The 21,447-nt window shown below is 55.2% G+C and overlaps 2 protein-coding genes across 16 annotated transcripts in view; one reads left to right on the plus strand and one right to left on the minus strand.

The window, feature by feature from the left end:
- MCPH1 (microcephalin 1) overlaps window positions 1-21,447 on the plus strand; it is a 144,600-nt gene that overhangs the window by 80,546 nt on the left and 42,607 nt on the right. The gene's annotated exons all lie outside the window — the stretch shown is intronic.
- ANGPT2 (angiopoietin 2) overlaps window positions 1-21,447 on the minus strand; it is a 46,189-nt gene that overhangs the window by 17,603 nt on the left and 7,139 nt on the right. For both annotated transcript variants that reach the window (XM_024578719.4, XM_024578718.4), the window contains exons 2-3: window positions 3,443-3,598; window positions 265-386 (exon numbers count right to left, since the gene is read on the minus strand). In XM_024578719.4, coding sequence (XP_024434487.2) covers window positions 265-386; window positions 3,443-3,598 — 278 coding nt within the window. The remainder of the gene's footprint in view (window positions 1-264; window positions 387-3,442; window positions 3,599-21,447) is intronic.

Genomic DNA, 21,447 nt, shown 5'->3' on the forward strand with positions numbered 1-21,447 from the left:
GAGGCCGAGTGCCAGTTCGCAGGGTGGCAGTGGGAGGGGAGGGTCTTTAAGGACCAGGGATGGAGTGCGAAGGTGACGACTGGGCCAGCCGTGCACGTTTCAGGGTTTTCCTCCACACCCTCCCCGCCTCCCCACCAAAGCCCCTGACCCTAGTGACATCTTGAATTAAGACATTCAGCATTTTGGAAATAGTCACACAGAATAGTCTCATGTATCTTGAATGTGTGCAGTTCTGGGTTATAAGTCGTTTTGTACCTTTATTACCTGTTCTTGTCTTGCAATTTGTTTATTTCACTGGTCTGATCCAAAATCTGTTTTTCCAATTTGTTTGTAGAGAGGGAATGTTCCAGAAGCTGAAGTTCGAGTCTTGTTGTCTGATTTAATACCTAAATGTAAAACAGAATTCCTATTTACCATTTTTAAAATTAGATAGAATTTCCTTTTCATTAGTCTATCTCAATTATGGGAAAACGTAACTGAGGCATTATGCATTTACCCAACTCTCCCACTCTGGCGTGTCTTTCATTATCAGGGAAGTCTCGGTTTCCTGGGTTGTATCGGTTTGTTTAAGGGTTTCATCCAGGTCTTTATTCTGGAAAGTGTTCAGTAGTTCTGGACAGTGGTAGTTGAGTCAACTAACGCAATGTCCTTTTCCTCGTCCTGCTGTGTGTCACCACGTCACGCAGGAGATGGGCCGGGGTGCGGAGTGGTCACTGCAGTGTGCCGAAATGGCTGGTGAACGGAGAAAGGTCCAGCTGCTCCTGCTGGCCAGCGGTGATGCGGTTAGAGTCACATGCCTCCAAGCCCGCACCTCCTGGTCACTTGTAGTCACTTGGGTAGCCTTTTTTCTTCTTTCTTTTTCTGATCCTAAAATTCGTGTCCAGCCAGGACGCAGTGACTTGCCGACCCGGCGCAGGAGCTCGGGTTGGCCTTGGAGCCTGTCTGAGGAGTGCCACATGCAGTGCCGCTGTCCCTGTGTGCTCCCACAACTTTGGGACGAGTTCCTGCGTGTTTGGCGGCCTTTGAGCAGGAAGAAGCCATTCCTCACATCCTCCGGGTCCTGGTGTTTCAGGATGTGAAGTCACGTGGAAGGGCAGGCAGGGTTGTTGCCCAGGAACAGGGTCCTTGCGAGAAGCATTATTTGCTCGGGGACTGTGTCACTCTCCAAAGGGCTTGCCCGGCCCCACCTTGCAGGTTAGGGGCAGGTTAGGGGCAGTCTGATACAGAGCCACAGTGGGATGCGCTCACACCAGGAGCGCTCCTCTGTGCGTGAGTCACGCGTTGGCCACCAGGGGGTGGGCTTCCCGTGACACCTGGGATACTTGGCCTTCATCGCTGCTGGGCCCACACACGCTGCACTGATTACTGCTGACAGGGCTGGGAGGCCCGGTCCCTCCTGTAACTCGGCACGGCTGTGACAGGAATGCAGGCAGGCCGGGGGAGGGGCGTGTGGTTCCCCACGGATGCAGGACCCCCGCAGTGCTGACCCACACTTCGGCAGGCCTCTGCTGCAGGGGACCCTCCGCATTCCGGTCGTCTCTCACATCGCAGCCACCAGCCACCCCTCACTGTCCAGAGTGACAGTCTCTGAGCAGCTCGCAGAATCTTTTTTCTGGCAGATGCTCTTCTGTTCGCTCTAAACCGATTGCACACAGCAGCCGCTCCGTGAATGCTCTGAGTAGGGGCCTCTGCAACGCCCGGGCCGGCATGCGGGCTTGTCCACACCCTCATTCGCTCCGTGGACACAGCAGGCTGCTGCTTTCCAGCCGTCACCCAGTGCGCCTGTCATCCTGGACCGCAGGGTGTGCAGTGTCATGGGGTTTTAAAATCTCACGGACCCAACCGAAGACAGCTCACGAGAGCCTGTGAGAGCCGGCAAGTCTGGCCCAGATGGGATGCAGGCGAGGCTTGGATGCTAGCTCTTTATTACTGCCACCGAGCATCAGGACGCGGGCTTCCCGACATCCCGCCCCTTTCACTCTCAGAAGGTGGCGAGAGTGACTTAATCGTTCCTCGTTTATCTTTGTGATTGACTGTGGGTATATTGGCACTTTCACCTTTAAATGTTTATGTACTTTCATTCTTAGTTTTTATTGCATCTTTGGATTACAGTTTATGTATTTTCATTCTTGGCTTTTATTATCTCTTTGGGTTAGTTGTTATTACCTCTTTGGATTACCTCTTTGTAATCTGTCATGTAAAATATTTATATTTTTCCTAAACTGTTCTAATAGTGTGGAAAGATCTGGTAAGCAAATGACTTTTTACTCTGTCCTCAGATAAAAGTATTGTTAGCTTCTGCCACCTCGCTGCTGTTTTCTCTACCTCGTCCAGCGACTCTGGGGGCGACAGTGGAACCCCTGTCCCCGCTAGACGGGGTCGTGGCACACTTGGAATCGGCACAGTTTCCCGAAGCTCTTTGTGGATGTCTGGCATTCCTTCGTAGCCGAAGTAGCGAACTGGAACCCTGTGCCGTGAGCCTGCTCACAGCCAGAACTACTGCTTCCTCTTGGGGCCCCATGTGCAGCGCAGAGCAGGAGGGTACTAGCCTCCCAGGCCTGGGAGGAAGCCGGGACCCGGCACCCCCAGGGAGGGTGCTTGCACGAGGAGCACCTCCCTGCCCCTGCCCTGGGCTCTTCTTAGTCACGGGCCTGCCATTCAGCAGGACGCTATGAGCCTCGTCTTGGTGTTTTGCAGTTACTCTTTTAATATTTTCCTATTTCATGGCCTTCTTTTCGGCTACCGTGAACTGTTGGCTCACAGAACCTTCAAGCTAGGAGGGAACCTTGCCGGCATCGGTGTGGCCCAGCCCTCACTGGCAGCCCTCCAGCCCAGGGGGCACAGGCGCCACTGAAGCGTCCCGCACTCGGCCACGAGCAGGCGCTCTGTGCAGCATGCTGCTCCCTGCCGCTATGTCCACCTGTCCCTCCCTCAGGTCCTTCAGGACGAGTCGCGTGAACTCCCACCACAGACTGCATAAACTCACACCACACCTTGTTTCACCAGATCTCAGAGATTTGCGTTTTATCTTAACTGAAGAGGCAGGTTGAAGGACAAAGCTTCTAGCCCTCTGCCTTGGAGCTTGTCATTTCTCAATGCATCAAAAAGCGACCTTCGAAATGAAAAGAACGCATCCAGAGTCCAGAAAGCACGAGCGAGGCAGGGGAGCGTTAACTTGTAGTCACGAGTGCGAAGACTGTGCAAAATGTTCGAGTGTCTAGTGGAATAAACGTAATGTAACCTCAGCACTAAAAATGCAAACGTATTTACTGACTAGGTCTTTTAAGTCACAAGGTCTTACATTCTCATTAATTCACCCTTTTTCCTGCTAAGCCCGACCGCCCTTTCCTTTTCCACATCTCCCTCTGGTAGCCGTGCAGCAGGATTCCGTGCCAGTGCGGCCCTGGCCGGACCACGGCGGGTTTTCTGCTCCGTCACTTACCTGGGCCTCCACGTCAGTTAACTTCCGCGTCTGCTCCGCTGTCTGGTTCAGCAGGTTTGTCCCGATTTCGATCATCACCGCGGTCTGGTTCTGCACCGCATTCTGCTGCATCTCCGCCATCTCCTTCTTCATGCTGTCCTGGATGTAGCTCTCCAGCTGCAACACACGCATCAGAGCCGCAGTCGTGAGTCACACGCCCCGCTGTTCACCAACCTGGGTGACCTGGGACTTGCTCTGCGTTTGGAATGTTGCTGGGTTCTTTTTAAATTACTAGAAATCAGATACGGTGTGATTTTATTTAACTCAAAATCACACAGCCTTGCAACCTTGTGCATAGCAGACAAACCGGGAGTCCGTGCTGAGGAAGGAAGGGGAGGGTGCAAGGCTGCCAGGATGGACCGCCGGCGGGCCTGTCCCATTACGTCCCTCCTGCCCAGCCGTAGCTCTGCCCCTGTTCCGCAGGGAATAAGAATTTGCTTCTAAGAAGCTTCATTGTTTCTACCTCCATCTAGACTTAGTTCCCACAGTGTGGACTCTGGGAGACAGCGCACAGGGATAGCACCCCTGGGGCTTGCCCCACAACTGTGAGGGTCTCCTCTCAGCTCCACATTCGGCAGCCCCCGCCTCCCTGCTCTCTTACTGAGTTCAGCACACAGGAGACCTATTAATGTTTTCCTCACATGCATGCATTTGTCACGAGTTCGTGTATCAGTTTCTATCCCACACACACCAGCATGTCTGTCACTTCATGTGAGGGTCGGGATGGTTCCTCTCGCCTGAGGCACTAGGGCCCGTGGGCCTGCCTGCTCCCTGTGACGCAAGCGTGAGCACGAGTGTGGAGCAGCTGACTTCACTCCTGCAGGTCCAGGTGCCCGTCTCACTCACTGGCCGCCAGGTGACGTGACTTACTGCACATGCAGGGCGGCGGGGTCCGGCCCGCTCCCTACTTTCCAGCCTTTGGCCCCAGATGAGTTGCTTACCGTCACGGGGGCTCCAGGGTCCTCGTGCATGAAACAGCGTTTCTGATAGGTCAGAGGGGTGTTGAAGGGTTAATTAAGCTGTGTTCTTTTCAGTTACAGTTGACACTCAGTAGTATTTTCTGCTTCTAAGCACAGCGTAGCGGTCAGACATTTATATAATCACAGAGGGATCCCCCAGTAAGTGCAGGCCCACCTGAGACCTCCAGCTGTCCCAGCAGTACTGACTGCGTTCCCTGTGCTGGACCTCACATCCCCGGGGAGGGGTCTGCATGTAACTTCCAATCTGTGCTTCTCAGTCCCGCCCCTAACGACGCCCCCTCCCGGCTGGCACTCATCAGCCTGTCCTTTGTATGTGCGACTCTGTTTCTGTTTCGTGCGTTTGTTCATTTTGTCCCAGGTATCAGTGAAATCGTGGGGTGTTTGTCTTTGCCTGACGTCCTACACTTGGCAAGATACCCCAGAGGTCCATCCGAGCTGCTGCAAACGGCGAGCTTCCCTTCTTTTTATGGCTGTTGTACTATTCCGTTGTACAAATGCACCACATTTTTATCTGCTCAGGTACTCATGGACGCTTGGGCTGCTTCCATATAATTAAGCTATGCATTATTTTTTTATCCTCACTCGAGAATATACTTACTGATTTTAGAGAGAAAGGAAGGGAGAGAGAGGAGCATCCTTCGGTTGCCTCTCGGCAACACCCCAACACCGGACGAGACCCTCAGCCTTTTGGTGCGCAGGACAGCACTCCAACCAGCCGGGCCCCCGGCCAGGGCTCGTTGAAGTGTGTTTCTGAAGTCGTTGTGCATGCGTAACTTAACATTCGATTTTATTTCTCCATAGTTTCTTGTAGCGACCCAGTGATAGGAGCCACAGTTCCATTCACTGGTCTAAAGAGTAAGATGAGGACAGAAACCCTATTTTTATTTCTTTATCACATAGTTATAACAAATATTTTTTATTATATTGAGTGATTCGCAGTCGATCACAAAACTGCCTGTAGGTCGTTCTTTAAAGGGCAGAGAAGCCCTCTATAGCACCATTAGCAGGCGGACCCCGCCCTGTGGGCCCCCTCGCGCCCCTCCGCCTCCCTGGCGGGCAGAGGCAGGAGCGAGGGCGGGGGTGATTCTCCCTCAGCTCAGGGCCGTCGGCGTTGGCACGCTTTGCACGCTGTGTCTCTGGTGGTGTGCAGGGCCTGAGGGTTCTGGTGGAGCTGTAAGCGTCCTGCTCCCGGGGCTCGCTGGCCATGGGCCCCGCCCCCACGCCCACGCGTTTCCCATCTCCTCGCGCCAGGGGTGGAGACACGTTCTGGGCCCCCCCAGGTTCTCCCGTGGCTGTTGGGCAGGAAGCCCGACACCTGCTGGAGCTCCCAGTCTTCGTCCAGTCTGGTCGTGGAGGCCTTCGCTCCTCCTCCTCCGTGAGAATCAGAGCGGCAGGGCCAGGAGGAAGAGTCACGTCCTCTCCCGGGGCAGCCCCAGCGAGCTCTCTGCGGACTTTGGCCGCGTCCGTTAACCCTCCACCGGCTGGCGGTGGCGGCCCGTACAGGCTCGTTAGTGGCTGCGTTCTCTCCAAAAGACGGAAATTCCTTCCGTCTTCCCTTCCCCTGCCTTTTAAAGATCGTGACTTGTATGGTTTCAGTACCGCATCTAAAAGAACTTGGATATAGAAGCTTGCGATTGCTCCCCCTCGCTCCCCTCACTCCCTACTCTCATTCATCACCATGGGAATAATGGAATTTTTGAGGTTAAAGTTAAAGCTGTATAAGTCATCCAGAGAAGTTATCTTAGTTACTCTTAACACCGAGCAAAAATAATATTTACAGAGACTTATTCTGGGAAGTTTGGAGCTATTACAGATAGATTCAAGCTGGAGCGGGGTTTAAGCCTGTACTCCAAAGTGATACTTTACAAAGGATTATAAAGAAAAGCCGTTGTCGTATCGATTTCAGTACTTAGAGCAGATGAAAGGTATTCTCTCTTCTGTCGCTCTGCAGTGTATGACTGGAGGGGAGGAAGAACTCCGAGACCCTGCCCCAGCCCCATTTCTGCAACTGCTGGGTCAGACGCCTTTACAAACATCAGGAGCCACGACAGGCTTGTTTGTGATTTGCCATTTTGAAGTCATGTTCCGGTTTAAAATTAGACTGAGGAACTTTAAAAGACATAAAAGACCCAATACATAAAAATAAGATTTCTTGCTTTTATTGCTGTAACTTTTCCTCAGCTTGAAAATGAGAGAACGCAAAGTGCTTTTTCAGTCACTACTTTTCAGGATGGCGAAGTGTGTATGTATAATGTCGGTGGGGGGGGGCTCACCTTACACTGAAGCAAATTACAGATGCGTGTGTACGCGAGGGGGGTGTGTGTGCGTGTCATCGTGCCGCCTGTGTGCCTACGGTCTCAGCGTACAGTCTGTACAACAGAGCCACATGAGATTCAGCACGGTATCTGCCACCCGTCTGCTGACTGCTCAGAGTCGGGGAGGAAGTGGAACAGAAACAGAAGCGTCCAGTATTAGGCGTTTTGTGTCGATTCCCAGAAGGGTTCCTGATCTCACACTTGAAGCATGAGGTTAAATTCAGGTGTTTAGAAGTGGGTGAGTTGCAGGCGCTTCCAGAGCTCAGAGGGACATATGGCCCAGTGACAGCTGCTGTAGCCGGAGTTCAGGTTTGGGGGCCACTTGCAGTGTCTCTAGCTGCCAGGACTCCGGGTGCCTGGTGTGCTGGGACGCGCGGGGAGACGGGGCGAGGGGGAGCAAGCTGGCCCTTCGCCCGCAGGCCGCTCCTCCCCTCTCCAGCCTGTCGACAGCCCCAAGTGACGAGTCCCCAGGCTGGCATGAGTGAGAGTCCAAGGACAGCAGCGCCTTAGACGCCAGACAGACCACCTACCAGGCAGTAAGGAAGGGAGGGGCGTTCCTACGAACAGGAAAGCCCCGACTTGAGGACTGCTCACGCGGGTCCTGTCTCCTGGGACGTTCGTGACCAGGAATCCGTTTTCCCTCCGAAGACTGGCAGTCACTTTTGGAGAGGAAGACCCTGGACGGCCGTGATGGGGTGTGGGACGAACGTTCCCACAGGAAGGGCCCCCTCAGGCGGGGCCTGGCCCCCAGTCCCCGCACGGCCAGGAGTTTGCCACCAAACCCACCCAGGAGGCTGCTGGACCCACGTGAAAGTGCACCTGGACGTCTCCCGGGCTTGGCCCAGGCCCATGAGTTCTTTTCTGTTTAGTATCTTTCTGTTCAGTGTCTGGTTTTTATTGTCTACGGCTGAAACCCAGAAGTAGAGAAATCTGCCCAGTGAAATTCTGTTTAGTGTGAGGAAGCCCTTGACAGAAACGAGAGGTGGTGGCAGAGACCTGCCTCCCAGCGGGGCGTCCAGCAGGCTGGGTGCCCACCCCGGCGTTGGCACTGAGCCTCCGGAGGGAGGGGCGCAGCTGCCTGCGCACCCACCATGCGGCCGTGCTTGGGCCCTGCATCCTGCCTGGCCGTGCTTGGGCGGAGGTGCTGATCTGTGGGTCCCGGTGCCTCTGACAGGGTCTCCGGGGAAGCGCGAAAGGACTGTGTGGACCTTCTTTTTGTCCGCTCCTTACTGAGTGCTCGGGTTGCCTGGCTCGCTGCTCAGTGTCGTCCTCATTGGCTAAAAAGACCAGTTGCACCTCAAACATGCCTTAAAAATGGGCAACATGTCGTAGCTCTAGCAGCCAGAATAAAAAATCTCGACGCAGCATCGACACAGTTTTTAAATGTGAGCTAGGTCTCGACGCTTCCCCCGACCCCCCTTCCACCCCCGACCCCCCTTCCACGTGCAACGGCCGAGTTTGACGGGAAATGAGTCGGCTTGCGAGGCAGCCGTGGGAGGCCGACCCCCGTGAAAATGTCTCACCAGGGTTTCCATCACTGTTGTTTGTACCGAAAGGAGAGTAAACTTGGATTTGGCCGGGAAGAGGAAAACATAGACAGTTTACAAAAACGGTTCCCAGCGTGGAGATGGGGGTGCTGATGCGAAGCACATAGACCCTTCCCAAGTATATAGACCCAGGGCGAGAGGTCATTCACACTCAAATAAATCTTCATGTCCTGGAGCCTTTTAATTAATTAGTGTTTGCTCACCTGAATGACCTGGTTTCCCCAAGAAATTAACAACTAACCGAGGTTTCATTGGAAATGTTTTACTCTCCAGTGTTTTTCTTCAGGATGTTTTTTTCCTACCCCAGTGATCTGTCCTGACCAGATTCATTCTTCCCACCCAGCCTCTGTCCTCCTTTATCTCCTGGACTCTCAGGCAGCCCCTCCCTGCTTTCCTGCCACCCACCCTGGGAGTAAGGGCTCTGCCCAAGCTTGACCCCTCTGCAGCTCCGAGGCCTGCCCTGCACCTTAGCCTGCGGGACAGAACGCAGACCCCGCCCCGATCTGCGCTCTGCAACCCTGGCCGCATTCTGCCTGCGCCCCGCTCCTGGCTGCACCCCGCTCCTGGCTGGGCCTGGCCCCTGAGGCCGCGGCACCCCTCCGGCCTGGGCCCGGGTCTCCTCCGCAGCCGTCCTCTCCCCTTTCCCCTTTCTGAGACTGTGCCCTAGCCCGCCGCACTCTGGGCTATGCTGTGATGCCAGAAGCGTTCTGTTGCTGACCCTTCTTTTTGCATCTCCAAGTACTGCAGGTCTCTGTTCCTGTTTGCTCGCGATACCAAAAGTCTATAGCCACTCTACAGATACATTCTGGCGATAAGCAAAACGTTTGCTCTTGTATTTGTTGGAAAACTTGAATGCAAGATGATTAAATCCAGGAATATTCTGTTTGGAAGGCTTTTGACCTAATGTTCTCGGTTCCCTGTCACGAGGCCTTCAGACAGAAAAGTGGCAGGGCTGGGCTCCCCTCCCTCCCAGGAAGTTTCCTTATTTTCATCCGGCGCGGGCACCGCCTGAGCAGACACGCACTCAGTAGTAGCTGCTGAGATGAAAGGGGAGCAGCAGGGCCCGCTGCCTCTGGCAGCCTTTGCCCTCCTGCACTCTCAACAGGAGGCTGGAGCTGGGGAGTGAGTTTGTCCCTGTTTCCTCTTGCAGTGATGCTGCACTTGAATTTGAGGAAGAAGGTAGCCTAGAAAGTCCGTATCAAAGCCACTTGCCTTCCATCGCCTCTGCGTTTTCTTTCCACATCCAGTGTAAGGCTCTGTGGGAATCGATCAGAAGCCGAGGCAAGTGTGGTCCTGCCAGGTGGTTCATAACAGGCCCTTTCCAACCCCCACCTGCCTGGACTACACCTGTGAGGCGTTTAGAGGGCTCCTACGCTGCGTATTATGTATAGTGACCCAAATCTCTACTCCTTGTCGCCCCAGATAGAGCTCTGGCTCACAGCGCCTTGAAGGTAGGTAGTTGTAAGCCCAGAGCAATAAAATGCAGCGAGTACTGTACGGGCACGTATGCATCGACGCGCAGCAAGAACAGTCGCAGCAGTTCGCTAACGCAGACTGCCGCCTCTGTATTTTCATCTCCCGATTCTCGTGCTGCCGTAGCGGGGTCTCCCCCAGAGCAGGGCCCGAGACAAAGGCTGCATGCAGGAAGTTTACTTAGGATGTGGTCCCAGGGAGCAGCCAGGAGGATAGGCGAGGGAAGCAGGCCAGGAGGAGGCCACTGTGGTGTCCCTCCGATGAGCCCGGGGGATGGGCCCAGAGCATCCACCTGGGCAGGAAGAATGCCTGGCCCTGTGGGCAGGGGCAGCCCGTGGGCATCCGCCTGCCCGCACTCCTGGGGTTGCTTGCCCGAGCCCCGAAGAGGTTCCCACCAGGGTCCCCCGGCCGCGGGAGTCGGACGCATTGCTGGGCAGAGAGCAGGTCTCTGGTCCCAACCGAGGCGGGGCCCGCTGGTGCCCCACATCACAGCACTGCTGCCAGGGCTGCTGGGACGGTCCCTGCAGGACAGTGAGAAGCGGAGGGAGGCCCAGAGGATTCAGTCGTCCCAGGAGGTGTCCTGAGGTAGATCAGGTGGCTCTCCTTGCCTCTGTCTCCTGTGGTCCCCGAGCGGCATGGGATCTTTGGGAAAGCTCACATCAGCGATCTGGTGCTGGGGGACGCTTGCCACCACTTGGGGCTTTGCAGAGAGCTGCCTTAACGTCAGCCGTTCTGAGAGTGAACAGACTGGAGAAAGGGCGCAGCTGGGGTGGAAACTGAGGCCAAGGTGGCCATGTGAGGAAGGCAGCAGTGGGGCCGATGCCGTCAGGTCTGGCCGGGCCTCCCTTCAGCTTGGCGGGTCCCTGCTGCCCGGGGTGTCCTGTAGGCCCGGGACGTTGGCCTGCTCCCTGGGACGTTTTCTCAATTTAGGTCATGCTCAGGCGAGACGGAGGTGGAAAGGGATGTAAAACTCCTCTCTCTCTCACAAAGTGAGCAGCAGCACCCATTGTTCCACGGGGGAGCAGCTGAAATACAGCTCTGTGAGTGAGGGTCGTGAACCTCGGCCGCACTGTGCGGGGCCTTCTTTCCCGCGAAGCTGAAGCTGTGCTGGCCCCTGAAATGGAGGTGCACCCAGGGGGAGACAAGTGAGTATTTCCGTGTTTTTCTGTGGCAGGAAGACTGTGAAACGTGTGTCTCTTCAGAGACACGCACGCTTGTAAACAAACCTATGTCTTCCTGTGCAAAGATGTCTTAGACACAGATATAAGCGTATTCCTGCATTTCAATTCACTGGAGCACAGCAGGCCTTCCAAAGCGGGGGGAGAAAGGGTTGGAAATGAATAGCATCATCGAAATCCCTCACGTCAGGAACAAGGATGCAGGACCCGGGTCACCATGCAGGCTGGTCGCCCAGCGCCTGGTTCCTCTCTGAGCACGACGCTGGCACACCGGACTCAGCACAGAAGGTGTGCTGACCAGCTGACCAGTGGGCATTGGCAACGTCACTTTCTCACTCTCCGTGTCCGTGTGTGCTCAGATCCAAAGGTCGTTTGTGGCCTTGATGTGCCCCTGCCGGTCCCTTCCACATCACGGGACCTTGCTGCAATCCTGGGCCCATTTCTGGGGACAAGACAATGCCCTCACCGTCGGGGCAGGCTTTTGTGTATTTTTCTCTTCAACGTGAAATAATTTATGCTCACAGTCACTGTGCTGGGTCGGTAGGAAAAGAGAAGGTTAAAGGAGCTTAAAAGACTTTTTGTCTGAAGACACTTCCATGACACACTAGCTCTCCACAAGGCAGGCAGGGAGCCTCGTAGCTTCTCCGAGAGGGAGAGAGGCTTGGGAGTGCTCCAGTGATCTCCGAATTCCTGACTCCTGCTGCCTTCTCTCTTCCTCCTGCCAACAAAACAAAGAGAAGACGGGGGATCCTAGCGGAGCCTAGCGGTGGAGTGTTTCTTGGTCTCACGTGTGGCTGACAGCCCTCGGCTGAGTGGCGTGTCCCCTGGGCCCAACCCCCTCGGTCTGCAGACCGTGGGTTCGAGTGATGGGACGCACCTGCCATCTCTGCACTCTCCCCGCCCAGCCGGCGGCCCTGAGCCTCCCTGGGAAGTAGGCTGGTGTGTCTTTTCCATGCAGATTTTCAAGCCCATGCAGCCCCCACTGCCGCTTGTGAATTTTCTGGTTTTATAACAGCCCGAGTTCCTGCCTTCCGAACCATTTCAGAGGCAGAATCTGCCTTTCCTACTCTATCCGATTAGCTCCCGCGTGGCCTCTGGTTCCATGCTCGTTCTCACCAGTGTTCAGAGCTGCGTACTTGCCCTGCTCCTCCTTTGCTCACGTAACGCAGTGGCCCGCGCGCTCGCACTCTCGGGGCTTGTGTGCTCGCCCGTGACCTGCAGAAGCAAAGGGCTCTCAAACTGATCAGTTATTTTTGTGACTCATTTGCTGGGCTGTGTTCTGCACATTAACTTCCAAAGCTGTAAGCGTCTGTTAAGCATGTTAATTTATTTTAAACCCGCTCCATGGTACACACTGCAACATAACTGTTCAATGTCCAAGTGATATGACGAGACAGAGCATGTGGCTCCTTTTCTTTTTCACTAGTTTTAACTCTTTTTATCTTCATTCCTTGGTCTGAAGTTTGCTGGAAAGTGCATTCAGTAGGCGTCAGAGTGACATGCTGGGGCCAGACTGGGGCTGCCTGCACTTCGGAAGGCCCAGACGAGCCCCGCTGTGCCCCGCCGTGTCTGTGGCTCGTGGTGCAGGGAATGTTCTGGCAGCTGTGTGCCCCGCTGTGTGGACAGGCTGTGCAGCCCCTGGACGGGAGGGTCCGCCTGGGACAGGTCTGTGGGCTTCTGTGTGTGTCTTCTTGGCCTCCTGACCTGCAATGAGAGTGCCTCCTGGTGTCAGACGTCTCTCTGGGCAACGCCGGTTCTGGGGTGATGTGGTTCCGGACTCCCGCTTCGGGAGCTTGTTTGCGCCCCTTGTTTCAGGGCTGTGCCCCTGCAGCGACTTAGGGAGAGCACAGGTGAGGGTGTGGCCAGCATGCCGAGGTGTCATTGCTCCAAATGGAGTTCAAATATTCGTTACTTTATTTCTATAAGTTTAAAGTAATTTTGCATAAAATTTCACTCCAAGAAGGAGTTCATTTAAGTAAAAACAGGTAAGGCATGAGCTCCTCGCCAAGAAAGGACCTTTCTGACTTCCTGGCTTCCCGTGCGCGAAGCCTGCCGAACTGTCCAAACCACGGGGACTTGAACTGGGTCCTGGGCCCAGTTACAGGATACCAAATTGGGACTCCTCGATACTCCTTCAGTGAGCACTTTTCGCTAGTTTCTTTCTCGCAATAGAATTGTATTTGGACTTGGAATGTTGCTCCGTGGGAACCGATTTGATGGGTTAATGCCCTGCGACTCAGTTTTTTAAAATAATACAGCAGATTGCTATTAAAAATTAAATGCTGCCACAGGCAGGCACACAGCACCAGAAGCCATGCCCAAATGAGCGTTTCCTCCTGGAGCCCATTCACACCAGGTTCAAGAGCAGACCACACAGGGTTGGGGGGGGGTTGTGGGGAGGAGGGGTAAGCAGGGCTGGTTGCTCCTCTGGGCTGAGAGGAAACCCTCAGGGGTGCTGGAGAGGTTTCACCTTGATCTCTGAGCTGCTGACAGGAATAAACTACTTTAAAGGTTCACGAGGCTGTCGTTTTAAGGTCGGTATACTTTGTACAGCCATTTCTTGAGTTTTGGACCTCGATAGAAAGAATTTTAAAAGGAAAGCACGTTGACGGTGAAACGCTTGACAAGTTTTGCTGGGCTGCTGCGGCCCTCACTGCTTGGAGAGGTTCCCTTTTCCTATGTCCGCTGCTTCCGTCAGGTTGCACCCACGAGCTGCCGGCAGAGATGGACTTGGGACAGTGATTTGAAAGAGCCAGGGAGAGCTGCCCCTTCAGGGTTAAGCACGTTCAGTTAGGTAAATTAGCGATTGAACATTCTGAAACTCGGTTCTTTCCGGATCAAGCATAAAAGGCATTTGCTCTTGGAAGACCAAGAAAGAATTCATGCTGTTCCCATTAGTCTAAAAATAAATAACAAATAAATAAACGTCTGAGCCACGGTTTGCGTTCTGTTGGAGTCCAGTGGCTCTGCGCACAGGAAGAACATGATTTGTCCTCCCGAGTAGCTGCATGTCAGTACAGAGTTACTCTGGGAAAGTGAAGCAAATGGACTAGTCCCTTGAATTAATCACTGTTTGAGTTCATCCAATTCAAGCATTTCCTACTTTGAGCAACATTAGAAAAACCTGTGTCAAGTAGCTTTATTTGGATTGGACAGGTGGGTAAGAAGCCCCACTTCTGGTTTTTGAAGCCGGTGCAGAGTCATCCTCACCACACCAACTTGGGGCCTCAGACCCCCTAGGGGGACCCCAGCTCGCCTCTAGGCTGGCTGCCAGGTCCACTTTGTCTAACCACAGTGTGTCGTTGGTAAACCGGCCGTGTAAGTGCCTGCCGTGCTAGGTTAGTGTGAAGATTAACTGGCACCTATCAGCCCAGTCCCCCCTGCCTGTCTACTGAGGCTGCCAGGCCCTGCAGCGAGATCACAGGAGCCTGGGAGGAAGCTCCGTGTTCCGGGGAAACCCGCAGTGCTCGTGAACACCTGCCAGCCGTGGCGGGAAGAAGGGCCATGCAGCCCCACACGGCTCACCGGGTCCCTGCTGCTGGGCGGGGCCACCATGCAGAGCTGGGCTTGGGGGGCTGCCGTTGTGAGAAGCAAGTGTGGCACGAAAGCTGGCCTGGAAACTGAAATGTCCCGTCCGATTCCAAAGTGTGAGAAGCTGGGCAGAGCCCACTCCCAAGCGACTGGGGTTCCTTACCAGAAAAGGAAAGTGTCGTATGTCTGCTTTCAGTTCATGTGAGCTTGTGGTTTGAGTGGGCTCCTTAAGTGTCAGGACGCAAGTACGCGTGCCGTCTGGACCCCGCTACTTAATAAATGTAACTGCTGGCCTTTCTTTTGGCCTAGAGGTGCCACACAACTGTTTTTCCAAGAACCCGAGGGTGCCATAAGCTGAGAAAGGGGTCAAGTACCCCAAACCTGGCATGTCTGGGTGTAAGTGCCGTCCGCCCTGCCTTACCCTGCCCTACCCTCCCGAGTCCAGGTGCTGTCTCTAACTGCCCTCACCGTAATTTGATGTGTTTATGGGAAAACCAGTAAGTCAAAAGGAATGAGTAAGTTATGTAAGATCTCCAGTAAGACGTAGACTTGAGTATTTCTCCCAGCTCCTGAAACCCTTAAGAACAACAACCGTGTCTCTGGCAGGCGCGCAGGCATGCGGGCCTCCGGCGGGCGTGGTTTGGGTGGTGTGGTGGAGGCACAGAGCGTGTGCCCATTTAGACGGAAGTGCCTCGTTTCCGCGTGTCATTCGTAGCCCGCAGGCTTGCCACCCTGGCTCGTTCACGCTGCACTAGTTTTACAGCCCAGGGGCCCCAGATGTACTGGAACGCCAAGGCGCCAGGGAGCCGTGGTCAGCGTGAGCTCCACGCGCTGGCGGTAACGGCGCCCGTTTCCCACGGTGAGCCTCAGTGCGGAGGTCTGCCGCTGCCCCTCCCCCGACAGCCCTGCATGCGCGTCTGCTCCCGTGGAAACTAGTGGAAAATTCCTGTCCCCTGTCACTCCACTGCCATGAGTTATAAAAAGCATGCCATTCAGAAGTGGCTTTTTCTTCTGCATGCTTGAGTTTTTACTCACAACTCAACAGGGAAAAAGTCATTTCAAGAGATGCTTCTCTCTCAGCGGGCGAGCGTCACTTTGGGCCACCAGGGCACGGCTGAGTCGCTGCATTCTGCCTTCAGGGCGCCGAATGTTGGTGAAGACCTCGCGCTCCTCGAGTGGCAGTACACGGCAGCGCAGCACACCAGCACCTCCTCTTCACACTCGTTACATGAGTCGCGGAAGCCATCTTAACTGGCTCGTCTCGTGGGACACCACGCTCACAGGACATGGGGTGAGGGGTGGGAGTGCACCCGGGAAGCAGGGAGCAGTGGCAGGGGTTTCCCTGTTGTTAAGCTTTGTGTCAGTTAAAACGGGTCGCGCCACCCCACTTTGCAACCAGCTTCGCTGTGCTGCTGGAGTGCCTTGGGCTGGACCCTGCAGGCCGTGCGGATTCATCAGCAGCAGGGATTCTGAGAGCCTCCCTGGGCTGCAGGAGCCTGGTGTCCCGTTAACATGGTCTAGATGCCAGCTGGAGTCCCGCTGGCGGGAGGACCTCCGTGGGAGTTTTGGCAGCCCTTGGGGTTCTAGCGCTGAGTGGTTGGTCACCCTGGAATCTCAGCCCCTCTGGAGTGCTCGGCTTGAGGAGGCCCAGGCTGGACCCGAAGCAAAGGTTCTGTCCCCAGTGCCTGTCTGACATCTCAGCCGGCATTTTCCAGGTGGTGTGTGGAGAGTGCTCATCATTGTCCCTGAGCCCCTGAACCATGTGTCCCCTGGAGCATGGGTGCCAATAGGTGGGGGTGGGGCTCCAGTGGTCCACTCAGCACGGGGGTATGACTCCTCATCTTGGCCCTCACCTTCAGTGGCCACGAGCCCCACCCTGGCCGGCCTGGGAGTGGTTTTTGGCTTTTTGGGGTCCTCAGCTGTGTGTCTCCACGACACCATCTTGCTCAGGAGGTGAGGTCGGGCTGGCCCCCGTGCAAGAGGTGGCGGTGTGGGAGGGGATGGCATGGGAGGTCCCCTCATGGGCTTCCGTGGCAATGCCCACGGGTCCTCAGGTGGGCGGAGCCTGGCACAATGTGGAGAGGTGGGAGAGCAGGAAGGAGGAACCCTGGGCTCCTGGAGCAAGCCCAGGCTGGGGAGGTGCATGTGCAGACCCATCTCGCTGTGCTGGTTCTGGGACATCTGGCCATGCTGGCAGAGAGGTGAAGATTGAAAGGCCAGAGGGGCAGTGGGTGGGAGCCTGGTGGGCTGTGGACCCGCCCCCCCACCCTGCGCCCTGGTTAACCTGCCGCTGCAGCCTCAGTGGGAGGACGGCAGGCCTGACCAGGACTCAGAGCCTTCTTGGGGGGCCCCGGGAGCATGCGAGCCTCCCAACCTGTGTCCTGAAGAGAGGATTGCATCCGAAGGCGGGTCAGTCTCAGCAGCCATTCAGGGCAGCTTTAAGTCCCCCCAGGGGTAACAGTAGTGACACAGCACACGGGCTCGTCCAGGGAAGAAACGTGGGCCTCCACGGAAGGCCACCAGTGTCCCTCCACACTGGTGCAGTGGGCCCACGTGGCGTGGCACTCGCCACAGTGAACACCACGCCCCAGTGGGAGGGGCAAGTCTCAGCACACACCAGCAAGGGCGAGTAACAGAGAGCATGAGACACCAGGAAGGAGGACCCACCGTGTTGTCCCAGCTCCGTGAAATACTGACCTGAGCAGAATGAGCCTGTCGTGACAGAGGGCAGAGCAGAGCTGACCTGGGGTGGGAGGGGCAGGGGGTCATTACACGGGTCCTCCAAAAGTCATCGAGGTAGACACTCCAGACTTGCTCATTTTATTCTAAGTTACACCTTGAAGAGAAGTAAGCGCTGGATTCCGTGAAACAGCACAGCCCAGAGTCGGGGACCCATCGGGACACATGAAGGGGTGAGGCTGGCGGGGAGCAGGGGTGCTGGTCAGCAGAGCTGCAGCTCTCCGGCTTGCTCGGGAATCCCTCCCAAGGCCTGAAGACACAGCCAAGACTATACGCCACGGCCCCCAGACCGCACAGGCTGCTGTCGGCTGCCGTGATGCAGACGTCTGGTGACCCAGCGCACGGCGCCTACTGTCTGTGCTGACACGCATCGCAGTCACAGGGAGGGTTAAGTCGTTCGGGTTCTGCGTTCTCTGTCGGGCTGGGTTCCAGTCCCGAGAGCGAAGGAGCACAGCTGGGAGGAGGAGGGACGCTGCTGTGCACGGCAGGGCTCTGGAATCGGGTGTTCCTGGGCTGAGACCCCCACCCTGCAGTCTGGGACCTGGCATGTCACTTAACACCCCAGCTCCTTGGCGCACTCCCCAGGCTAGCCCGGAAGCAGCAGCTCCCACCCACACAGCTCTCCTCGCTCTTCCCCTAGTTTTGCACATCGTCCTCGCTCTCCAGGGACTGGCTTGGGGTGTGACTGCTGCATGTGGTGTCGGAAGGGCAGGTGTCTGCGAAACGAGGCGAAGGCTGCTAGCTCTCCTATCCACATAGGACACGTGTGGCATTTTATTTAAGTCTTTGGAATATCTGGTACTGTATAAAGCTCTGGAGTAAAGACACTTGATCGTAGTTTTGCCAACTGTGTACATCTGATACCACTCTGAGCTTCCGTTTCTTCTCGGAGGGAGAGTCTACCTGAAGTGGGCCGTTGTGACAGTGAATGAGCCAGTGCCACCCCTCTGCAGGCTCCCGGCTGCTGTCAAAACGCCAGGCAGCATCGTCCCCACTGTCATCGTACAGCAACAACCACTGGACGCCAACAGGGAAAAGTTCTCGGTTTTGACCTCTAGTGACTGCTGTCGTCTGAACAGTATCCTTCTGCAGAAATGCTGTAGGCCTTCTAAACAAGCACGCGGCGGATGCTGGCCTCGCGGCCGTGAGCTGCAAACCCCGCTGTTGTTGAAGAGGTGAGAGAGTGGGGCGGGGCACCTGCAGGCCAGGACTCAGCATTCGGAGTCACTGCAGACTGTGAGGGACCCAGAGAGGGTCCCGGCTAGGTGGGAGAGTTGTTCATTTGTCGGGGATTTTCCTCCTTTTCTTTCTCACCCAGGGGCCGTTTGCATGAATGGGGTGGCATTTGGGGTAAGGAGGGGAAGGGAAGGCGTGTACACCCAGTGAACACCGGGCTTGCGGCTGGCTGTCTCCTCACAGCCAATATCGGCGACGCATCACATGCTGTCCCGTTAGAGGGAGGAGCAGGCGTGGCTACGCTGTGTTTGTGACCCAGCGGGGAGCCGTGTGTGAAAATCTGGACAATTAATTACATGTCGCAGGATGACCAGCTGTCACTCGAGGAGACAGTGTTCTGATTAGCCTTGATTCTTTACCTTATGATCTAATTACACGACCGTTACTGCTTTTAAGAGCATTTTGCCGTTACAGTTGAGTTGAAACCAGTTCTGGTCAGGAATTCCTGTTATTAACACTTTATTAAGTTAAAATTGGGTAAGCTTTTTTTTTTAAAGGAAATTTAAGAATATTCCTTAGTAGCTAAAAATAATTAGGAGTTTCAAATACTTACACTAAACATTAAGCATGGATAACTAGCTTGTGGTTGGAATTTGGTTGTTTTCTGTGATTCAGCAAAGTATCTTCTCTCCAGCAGCATTTTTACACCAGACTCTCCCGTTAAATTTTGCTTAGAGAAGTTTTAACCAACATCCGTATGTAATGATTTTTCAGGGTTCCAAAGACTCGGTAGTCGCTAATGAAACTCAAAGGGTGCTTCAGTTCGCTTCAGACTAATGCTGGGGGTTGTCTAGCCCGTAACCGGGGCCGGTCGGGTCTGTTGGTGCCGCAGGTTTAGTGACTTGAGAGAAGGCGCCCAGAGGAGACAGTACCTCTCAGGAATCTGAAACTTTTCTGCCAAGAAGTGCAGGTTGCCGGGCTAGCCCCAGGGTGGCTGCGCAGAAGGGGGTCTGGGACTGCCTTTAACAGCCATTTAGTCGCTGCCGCCTCCTACCACAAAACCAGAGCAGACGACAGAATGGCATTGCTCATCGCCCCCTGGAAGCAGAGGCAGCACAGACTGAGTTGCTCGAGCCCGGCCGTGTCAGTGGGCTCGTGGGACAGAGATGGGGAGGCTCAGGAGGCACCGTGGGCGGCTTGGAGCCGGGTGCTTCCACAGAGGGGCCCTTGGCCGTACGCTATGAATAAAGGCGCGTGACGTGCACACTTAGCGTTGTCCTCTTCTGGAGGAAGGAAGTCCCTGGCCTCAGAGTGAAGATGTGCTCTGAGGCGTCTACCTCAGAGGTGCACCACCAGCCCATCCGTTCAAGCGGGTCCTCCTGAATGTGCCGTACAGAGCAGATCTGGGTCGGTGTGTTTCTGGTGTTGTCACTGAGAGCACAGCCCCAGTGTGACGCCTGGTACTCCCCAGGTTACTTGGAGCACAGACTAGTGCCCGAGGCCCCCCTGAAAGTAAGCAGGTTCACCGAGGTGGCTCAGCCAGTCCCTGTAGTTGAATGAGGCAAGGGTCGCTAAACAAACGTAAGGCTAAACATGCTTAAAAAAAATAGCCGATTAAGTGAAGGAAGGCAGTCTGAAAAGGCTGCATACTGTATGATTCCAACTCACTGACACTCCAGGAAAGACAAGACTGTGGGGCCAGGGGCAGGGCGGTGGTTGCCGGGTTGAGGGAGGGAGGGAGGGATGGGCAGGCGGAGCCCATAAGGCTTTTGGGCAGTGAGTCCACGCTGGATACCGGCCATCGTGCGAGACCCAGAGTGAGCCCTGAAGGAGACGGTGGCCTTTGGGTGTTGACGTGTCGGTGCAGGTTCCTTGATTGTACCAGGTGTGCTGCGGAGGAGGGGGGAGTATATGGGAAATCTCTCTACCTTCCACTCAGTTTTGCTAAGAGCCTAAAACTGGTTTTCAAACACTCATTTACTACATATAATGAGGAGCCAATGAAATAACAACAAAAATCTTTCATTCTGTAGCTTCACAGGGCACCAGGGAGCCAGGCCGGCTCTCACTGGCGTTGCAGTTAACTAAACAGACAGTGAAGCCGGGACGGCAGCCCCAGAGGTGCGCGCGCTTAATGACACCGGCGTGGCCTTGCGCTCTGGTCGATTTCTTTGACTCGGCCGCTTGTGCCCACACTCACTCTTCTTTTGTTACAGAATCGCCTGCTTCCAAGGTCAGGAGAAGGTGAGCGCGCCACCACCTTTGGCTAAATCCCTGGGGCTTTAAACGGTCCCAGTCGTTTCCAGCTCCTCCTTCCTTCCTCCTCCACAGAGGTGTCAGGGCCTCGAGGCTCCCAGGCCTCAGGGGGCGGCAGCTCCGAAGCTTCGGTAGCCAGAACAGCAACCACTGGTGGGGAGCGTGTTCGGCCCCATAGTAGATGTCAGCTAGTGATGGCTGGACCCTCATTCCTGGATGTTTCAGGGCCACGGTGCACCCTGGAATGCTGAGTACCGAGCACGGGGGCGTGGGGCACGCCATCACGCGGCCAAGCACCCAGTTAAGTCACCCTGGTGGAATCGCCCCCTTGCACTGAGAGGGCCCTTCAAGAGGGCCCACACTTGTGTGAGCAAGTGTGGGTTCATGTGGTCTGGGCGGAAGGGGACCACTTTGGGAAACGGTAACATTGTTTCCCAAGACCTCTGTCTTTTAACATCTCTTCCCTGAAAATTCACCGCGGTCCACAAAAAAGAAGAACCGTACAGTTACATGTTAAAACGCCGGGCTGTGTTCTTCACATGCATACTGACTGGGTGTTGCTTCTTCAAGTATTAAATCCTGGGTGCGGACACTATGGTGCGCTGAAGCAGTTTACAGACACATGGAAGCTTGTTCCAAGGGAGGCTTGGCCTGATTTTTGAGCGTGGTAATTACCGCCCAGCACCCCCGGGGGGGGGGCTGCTGAGGCTGTAATTGGGGTCTTGGGGGACCGGGAAGGCAAAGACAAAGGCTGAGCGGCTGAAGAGGGTT

This window comes from Desmodus rotundus, chromosome 13 (genome assembly GCF_022682495.2).
Source record: "Desmodus rotundus isolate HL8 chromosome 13, HLdesRot8A.1, whole genome shotgun sequence".
NCBI classification, from domain to species: Eukaryota; Metazoa; Chordata; class Mammalia; order Chiroptera; family Phyllostomidae; genus Desmodus; species Desmodus rotundus.